Here is an 8,807-nt window from a genome sequence, read left to right on the forward strand (position 1 = left end):
CAATTGTGAGGTTGGGGCAGACCCGGAAATGTTTCGTTCTGTTATGCACAGGGTCGCTATGAGTCAGAAGAAATGCAACAGCACCTAACAACAACTTAGTTTGGGCTGAAAATTGAGTCATGGGGTGAACTAATTTCCAGACCTGAAGGGTGATGTAAGGGCAGAGTCTTGTGGGTTCCGCCAGTCTCTGTCTGTCCAGGAAGTCGGGTCTTTTCTATTATTTGGTTCAAGCTGTTCCTGCGGGGTCGCCCTGAGTGGGAATGGACTTGACACTAACAGTTAGACAGAAAACCGAGTCCAGCCAGCAAGGACGCCAGACTGCTCTGCATCTACGCTAATGGAGGAACCCTCGTGGCACTGTGGTTAAGTGCTCAGCCACAAACTGAAAAGTCAGCGGTTCTAACCCACGAGCGGGAGAGAGATGAGGCATCTGCTGTATGTGCAGGCGGCTGAGTCAGGATCACAGGAAGTGGGTGTGGTTTGGATGCTGGGGCTTTCTGAAAAACCATGGCAGCCCTGTAGGCACATCACGTGGGGAGAAGGGCCTGAGACTGGGAAACCCGGCCTCAGTCCAAACAGAGATGAGAGTGACACACAGCTGTGGAGACAGCGGGCGAGCCCTGGAGGGCAGGTCAGCCTGCACCGCCGGTTACTGGACAGAGTGAGGGTGAGGGAGCCTGCTCTCAGCAAACCACCCGGACCTTGCCAGGGGCTGTGGAATCCACACACTCAGAGTGGAAACCTGCGTAAGCATGAACTCTGGGAGCAGCGTTCACATCTTCTGAGACACTGGAGACAGGATCCCACTGATCATCTCTAACCTGGGTAGGAACGAGAACCCTCTCACCAAACCCCACTCCGAGCGCCCCCTGGTGTAACAGTGTCCAAGGCTGTCATCTGTACGGAAGCAGTGCCTCTTCTTTCTCCCATAGAGTTGCTGGTGAGTTCAAACCGCTGACCTTTTGGTTAGCAGCCAAGCACTCTACTGTTGCGCTACCAGAGCTACTGCCTATGCAGACGGCAGCCAATAAAATCCTGTGGGGAAGTTCGACTCTGTGACATGGAGTCTATGAGTGGAGAAAGCCAACCCTCTGCTCTTAGAACAGGAATGTTACCAAATGAGATTAATGCGGATTAGACTTTAAAGGGCAGAGATGAAGCCACATACATGCTCCTCACTTCTCAGCTGTCTCTTAGCTGTCCCTGCATTTATAGCAATAGGAAAAGTTCTAGTACCCAGCTCTTCGGCACATTAATAAGCCCTGGGGTGGGAGGCAAGAGTACCATGGGTACAGTTCCATGTCAAGGCGGTTTGGCAGCTTTGTAGTGATGAAATTACAGGATTACGTATGATGAAATTTGGGATTTAGGTAATGATGTAATTTGGAAATTATGTAATGATGAAATTAGCAGTTGTGTGACCTATGCGATGTGTGATTTAGCAGTTATGTAATGATGTAATTAGCCGTTATGTGGTTTATGTGAGATGTAATTGGGAAGTTATGTAATGATACAGTCATCCTCTGTTTAGTGATCTGATGTGGTCATCCTCCATTTTTGTATAGTGCTAATTTTTGCATATCCACCTGATCTTTGGAACCCAACCATGTCAGTAAATGAGGAATGAGTGTAAATACTAAAATAAATAAGTGGTGAATATCATAAAACAATGAGATGAGAATGGTTTTTTTTAACTATGACATCACACACCATCAAGAAAAGCTGAGATTCCAGAACACAACAACCATGTGTACTATCAGCAACAATGTCACTGAACATGAAGGCAATAGAATGCTGGGGGTGGTGGTGGTGGTGGCAGCAGCATCTCCTCCCTTAGAGACGGGCTTGCTCTTCTGTCCTGTGATGAGTAAGTTCACACTTCCTAGCAACAGAAATGCTGTATTTTAGGGCTCATCAGCATAGTTATGAGGGGAAATGTCTTGAATTTCATAGATTCTTGGAAATGGCTTATTTTTTCCAATCGAAGCGGTTATGGATCTATGCAAAAGGATAATTAATGAAGTGAATATGCAAAATAGCCTCTTCATCTGGGAAAAGGGTTTAACTCCATTTCTTACCTCTTTAAAAAGTGTATACGTTCCACCCTGTATAGTTAGAAACTTGGTGCCTTTGCCCCATAATTTCAGTATCTGTTCCTCTACCAAGCAAACTACATCAAACCAAACCAAACCATTCCAAGCCAAACTTTATGAAACCAAACTACACCAAACCAAATCAAACCAAACTTTACCAAACCAAAGCAAAACATCTGTGAAAGTAAAAAACGTAGCCTATAATACCAGGAAACGGTTAGAGTTTGAAGTCAGAAGAAAATGGTACCTGGGACATTTCTGCTAGGTACGTACGGCGCTCACTGTTGGTCTTGTGGTAAGCCTGAATGAGAGACACAAAAGCAAAGAATCCGACGTGAGAAAAAGAGCACCATTAGCAAAATGGCTGCCTGGTTAGGGTTTAAGACTCTTGTTTTAAGAGGGTTAGTAGAAAGTATTGCTACAAAAAATCATAGCATCCTTAGGAAACAGAAAAATCAAATGGGAAGCTGTTACTTCTTTGCAGATCCCCCATCTAGGTCTCTGCACTTTGGAAGGTGGGCTTTCCATCTCTCTACTCCTGCTGGAAGAATTCTGCACTCTTCAATAGAAGCCAGGTAAACAATCATTGGGGTGTTCTCCAAGGATTCAAATCACGTCCCTCTTCAATGTTGCGTTTGTGGAACAAAAAGTCTGAAGGGGTACTATCAGGGCTATGGGTGGGTGGGGTAATTTACCCAAGGGAACGCTCATGGGACAACCCTGACATCCGTGGAGAATGGGCATTGTCAGGAGGGGGAAAAGCACTCAAAGCAAGTTTGCTGGCCATTTCCTCACCAATGTATTTTCCATTTTCTAAAAACTTCTTCCGAATAATCCCACATGACCATCCTGTGTCCTCTGAGAAAATCTATAAAGATGATCCCTTTGAAATCCCCCCAAACAGTCATCCTAACCTTCTGAGTTGACCTCTCAGCCCTAAATGTCACTGGCCCAGCAGATCCCCTCAGCAAACACTGTTTTGTTTGGACCTTTTCTTTGGAAGGCTCCCTTATGAGATCAGACAAGTGTGTTCCCGAGAGCACCTGTCTGCAGCCACCCACTGACCACAAAGACATGTTTAAACACATTGTGTTTGCAATAAACCCACGTATGCATGAACTGGAACCCAAGTAGCAGAACTTTTGACATACAGTGGTATCTAAATAACCTAATAAATCGTGTTCAGAAGCATTTTGTGATGATAAATACAAGGGGGCTTCAAAGATTTTGTAGAAAATTCCATTATCTTTTCATTTCATTTTCCACAAACTTTTGGAAGCCTGCTCCTATCTGTGATAGGCCTGTTGGTAGGATCCTAAAAGTACTAGAGACTTGTAAGAAATGACTTTGGGTAACACGGAAACAAACCTTTGATTCTTGTTCCAGTCTAAGTGCGTAGTCTTTCACTTGGTTCTCGAGACTCCGTTTTTCTTTCTCCAGCTGTTTGAGTAACGTGTTTAAGGATTCCTGAAATGCAGACGTTTGATGTTTCCGTGAATACGTGGTCTAATAGCCATGAGAAAAGATGACCGCTCCTTTCCTCGTAACATGTCTTACATCCCTAGCCCTCTGTGACCCCCCAGCTCGATCGCGTGCGCTATTACAGTGGGTATGATACCAGGGTGCCTTGTGCTGTGGTCAGTGCTTCCCGTAGGTGCTGTCATGTGACCCCACCACAGCCCTCTGAGAAAGCGGATCTCCTCATTTGCATTTTACTGTTTGTGGTCTCTGCCTTTCTTGAAATCCTTCCTTCAGCACCAGCTGGCCCTCAATTCCTACAAGACCTAGACTGGCTGTCCCAAGCCTACCTCACCCAGGCAGCCCCTAAAGTCCCTCCGGGAGGGGGGGGTTGGTGTGCTGGCATCCTGCCACCCTCAAGAGCATGGGTGGGGCTGCGTATAACATCACATTATCAGAGCAAACAGCAGGGTACAAAAGAAGCCCACCCACCTCACTGAGCCAAGGAGAGCCCTCCATCACTAAACCTTCTTTTTCGGGTGTTACTTCTTTCAAGAATGCCCCACCCCATCTGCTTTGCCTCTTCAGTGGTCAGTTTCATGGGCACCATCCTGCAAGAATGCTGAAGAACTTTCAAGAACCTTAAGATGCCCCTACCTGCTTCAGGTCTCTGGGGCAGAGTCTGTGTGGACCCTAGGGTACCGGGAGGACTGAGGAAGGGTCAGGTGGATGGAAGTGGAAACACAGTTTAAGTCTGGTCTCTACACTGCACATACATACTCACCAGTGGGCGCCCACTACAGAAGCGTGTTAAACAGACACTGGACCCAGGAGCCAACCAAGAGGAATCACTCAGCTCCTGCCCTTGGCCACCAGCACTGAGACAACAGCACAGGTACTGGTCCACCCAGGATGAGCCAACTGCTCCTGAGCATCTGGATAGACGTCCACATCCCTTCAAGGAGGATCAGCCACCACGTGGTGGCCAGCTGACCACACGCACGCATCATCTTACAGTGCTTTGCAGGCCCTGTGTTTGTGTCAAGAAAGTCTGCTGGCACCATTTTTCCAGCTGCGCGTGCTCACTTTGTGTCTGTTCCATGTTGGCCAGTCTCACAGTAGTTCGAACTTTTCATCATGCTATGGAGTCCTGGTGTGATACACATTCAACCACAAGGTCAGTTTGAACTGCAAGGTCGATGGTTCCAATTCACCAGCCGCTCCTCAGAAACCCTATACTGGGTCAATATAAATTGGGACCAACTCCGTGGCACTTAACAACAACAACAACAACGTTGCATACAGTACAGCCTAGTGTCCACATAACTTCTATACACACAAGGAAGCACTGAGAGGCAGGGATGAGCAGCTAGATGGCAGGTCCCGGCAGTTTGCGTCTCGAACTTCGGTTGTTCACCCTTTTCTGAGCCTCCCCTTTCACCCAGGCTACTTTAAATCCACCAGTCTCTGGAGAAGGACACCACGCTGGGTAAAGTGGAGGGTTAATGACCCTCAGCAGGACAGATTGACACACTGGCTGCAGCAGGGCCATGGACCGGGCAGTACTTCATCCCGCTGTGCACGGAGTCGCTCTGAGTCAGAACCCACTGGGTTCAACTCCAAAGTCCCAACGAATTCCCCCCAAAATGGGTACTTCTAAGCCCTAAACTCTTAACTGCTCTCAAGTTTCCACCTTTTTAGCAGGACCTTATTATCCGATTCTTCGTTCTTATTCTTTCTCGATTGTTTCTGGAGTTGACCTCCCTCTCATGGGGAGAGATGTAGCTATGAACAGCTGCTGGTACCAAACTGTAAAGTACAATGACTGTAATTGGCCCATTTTGTCTCATCTTTCATTACATGTCCCACCAACAGCAGTGAGGGTGAGTGCAGAAGAGGTCCTTCAGCTGACCCAATTGAAGTCAAGTCTGCGCATCTGGGCTCCACGACCCTTGGGCCGTACGGGTCACGAAAACCCCTTATGCCGTTAAGCGCTGAACTGTGTTCACCAAAAAGAACAGTTAAAGCCCTCACCGCTGGGTCCTATGACTGTGACTATGTTGTTGTCATTATTGTTGGTGTTGTTGAGAGTTGTCAAGTTGGTTCCAACTCATAGTGACCCTGTATCAGGTTTCCAAGGTTGTAAATCATCACAGGAGCAGAAAGCCTCATCTGTCTCCCACAGAGCAGTTGGTGGGCTCAAACCTCTGCCCTTGTGGTTCTTAGTCCTGGGCTTATCCTCCAGAGCCAGCACGCTCCCCTGTTTGGCATAGGGTCCTTGAAGATGACCACACTGGAGCAGGGTGGGCTGAAATTCTATACGGCAGGTGTCCTTAGAAAGCGAGAAGAAACACGGACACAGAGGGACAACAGCCATGTGAAGACGGAGGCAGAGGTTGCATGGATGTGTCTACAAGTCAAGGAACGCTGGAAGCTGGGTGTGGCAGGAAGGGTCCTCCCTGGGAACCAACAGAGCAAGCGTGGCCTTGCCAACACCTGGACTCTGGACTTCTGGTCTCTGGAGTGGTGGGACAATACATTCCTGTGGTTTTAAACCACCCAGTTTGGGGCACTAAGACGCTGGTACAGGGATTAAACACAGGACAGAAGAAGAGGGGAAATGCGCATTTTAGGGGGAAGGGGGCACTGTTCTAGAAGATTGCTCAAACAAGGGACATAAAGCTCCCGGCATGGTCCTGGGATTGGGGCTGCTGAAGGGCATCCAGGAGATTAAGAGAATGGAGCACCTCAAGGAATTGTGAGATTCTCGTGCTGCTAACTGAAAGGCCTACAGTGTGAACCCACCAAGGAGCTGTGGGAGGAAGGTGAGGCCGTCTGCTTCTGTAATGAAGACAGTTCTGGAAACCCTACGGGGCAGGTCTCCTGTGTCCTATGGGGGCGCTAGGAGTCGGAACGGATCCGACAGTCATGAGCTTGGTTTGGGTCTTCTGGGTAATGCTGGCTGATTTACTTAAAGTCCAGTTCCCTACACAATAACACAGTAGGCCAATTTGGTTTAAAATTGAGGTGCTGCGGGTTAATGCACTGGACTGCAAGGTTGGTTTGAACTGCAAGGTCAACGGTTCAAACTCACCAGCTGCTCCTCGGAAACCTTGTATAGGGTTGCTATGAGTCAGAACCAACTCGAAGGCACTTAACAACAACAACAACAACAACAACAACAAACACTTTAACTGATAATTCTTGGGAAGCCCAATGTGTCTTAAATTCTTACACACACAAATCTCCAAGTAAAATTATATCTGCTCTTCCTTGTTCATTATTCAGGCCATGACCGCAAACGTCTGCTAAAAGGGAAAATCAAAGCTGAGTGGAGGCAGCGGGTTTAAAGCCCCACAACGCAAAGCCGGAGGGTGTTTTAGAACTCACCCACTCCTGAAAATCAACTCTACAGCACCTACCAACAACCCCCTCCTCCTGAAACATGGCTAAGTCTCCAAGGCCCCTGCTTACTCTCTCTGTTAGTAATTATTAGAGCTTTAAAAACTGAATTAAGAGGATAATTGGGTTAGCGGAACCAGGGCATGCTCTGGTCTCTCAAAATAACACTGATTATGAAACCAATCTCTGGGAGGTGAAATGTCCCCACTCTGTGCATGTGGTTAACCTCCCTGTTCAATCACAGGATCCAGTAAAGCAAGGCTGCTCCTGCAGACAGAGGAGAACTTCCCCTCGGGGTTCAGAGGCTGGGATCTCTGCAGGAACAGAGAGCCTCCTCTTCCTCCTTCCTGTTAGCCACAGACGCCCAGCCACTGCCCTCAGAAGCTCCCTTGTCACTCTCTGTATATACAAGAGGGCTACAAAGACTTCCTGGAATAATTCCACTAGCTTTCCATCGCATTTTCCACACACTTTTTGAAGTTCCCTTGTACACTGTTGTTATTGTAAATGACATCAACTCAATCCCAACTCACCACAGAGTGAAACTCTCCCCATGCGGCAGAGTGAAACTGTCCCATAGTTTCCTAGGCTGCCCGGTCCTTCGCCCACAAAGTGGCAGATGGTTGTCAACCGCTGACCTTTCAGTTTAGCAGCCAAGAGTGATGAGGGTGTCTTTGTTCAGTCCTAACTGGGTGATAGTTCTCTGGCCGACTTGCTTGTCTTTGAAACTAATTATACAGTGGGGTCATAAATGCAGGTCCCTTCCCCAAAATACAAAATTTCACCAGAAGAAAAATCAGTGAAAGAATCTATGCTGAGCTATTTTACAGGACGTTCGATCTTTGTATCAAATCGACACAGTTAACATACGGAGAGTATGGGATAGACAGGCAACAAGGGAGAGCCACCGTTCAGAGCCTGCTGTATTTGTCCTTGCTCCCAACACTGGGCTCAGTCACATCATACCTTAAGGACAATTTTATACACGTGTGGCTGACCCAAGCCATGGTATTTTGAATCATCTCATATGAATGTGAAAGTTGGACAATGAAAAAAGGAAGATCACAGAAGAATTGATGCATTTGAGTTATGGTGGTGTAGAAGAATATTAAAGGTACCAAACACTGCTCGAAATACAAACAAATCTGTGTTGGAAGAAGTATGCTGGAATTTCCAGAAGGCTGGAAACCAGGATGGCCAGACTTTGGCTCTTGTCTTTGGACATGGTTTAAAAGGTCATTTTTCTAAGAGTATATCATAACAAGAGGGTAAGACTGGGCACTTAACAATACTGTAGACTGCAGTAAAGTACAGCTATTGCCCTTAAATCAATTCCCTCTCACAGCGCCCCCGTGTGACAGAGGAGAACTGCCCTACAGGGTTTCCCAGGCTGTCATCTATTGTGTCACTATGTACTCATATATACTCTTATAGATCATCCACTCACGGCGCCCCCTGGTGTAACAGAGGAGAACTGCCCTACAGGGTTTCCCAGGCTGTCATCTATTGTGTCACTATGTACTCATATATACTCTTATAGATCATCCACTCACAGCGCCCCCTGGTGTAACAGAGGAGAACTGCCCCACAGGGTTTCCTAGGCTGTCATCTATTATGTCACTATATACTCATATATACTCTTATAGATCATGCACTCACAGCGCCCCCTGGTGTAACAGAGAACTGCCCCACAGGGTTTCCTAGGCTGTCATCTATTGTGTCACTATATACTCATATATAATCTTATATAGCATCCTCTCACAGCGTCCCCTGGTGTAACAGAGGAGAACGGCCCTACAGGGTTTCCCAGGCTGTCATCTATTGTGTCACTATATACTCATATATACTCTTATA

At 47.2% G+C, this 8,807-nt stretch overlaps 1 protein-coding gene across 1 annotated transcript in view; it reads right to left on the reverse strand.

The window, feature by feature from the left end:
* Positions 1–8,807, reverse strand: part of CCDC169 (coiled-coil domain containing 169) — a 39,654-nt gene that overhangs the window by 7,873 nt on the left and 22,974 nt on the right. The window contains exons 5-6 of the mRNA XM_006874373.1: positions 3,462–3,560; positions 2,341–2,394 (exon numbers count right to left, since the gene is read on the reverse strand). Of these exons, the coding sequence (XP_006874435.1) occupies positions 2,341–2,394; positions 3,462–3,560 (153 nt within the window). The remainder of the gene's footprint in view (positions 1–2,340; positions 2,395–3,461; positions 3,561–8,807) is intronic.

The sequence above is a fragment of the Chrysochloris asiatica genome, unplaced genomic scaffold, assembly GCF_000296735.1.
Source record: "Chrysochloris asiatica unplaced genomic scaffold, ChrAsi1.0 scaffold00272, whole genome shotgun sequence".
Taxonomy (NCBI): Eukaryota; Metazoa; Chordata; class Mammalia; order Afrosoricida; family Chrysochloridae; genus Chrysochloris; species Chrysochloris asiatica.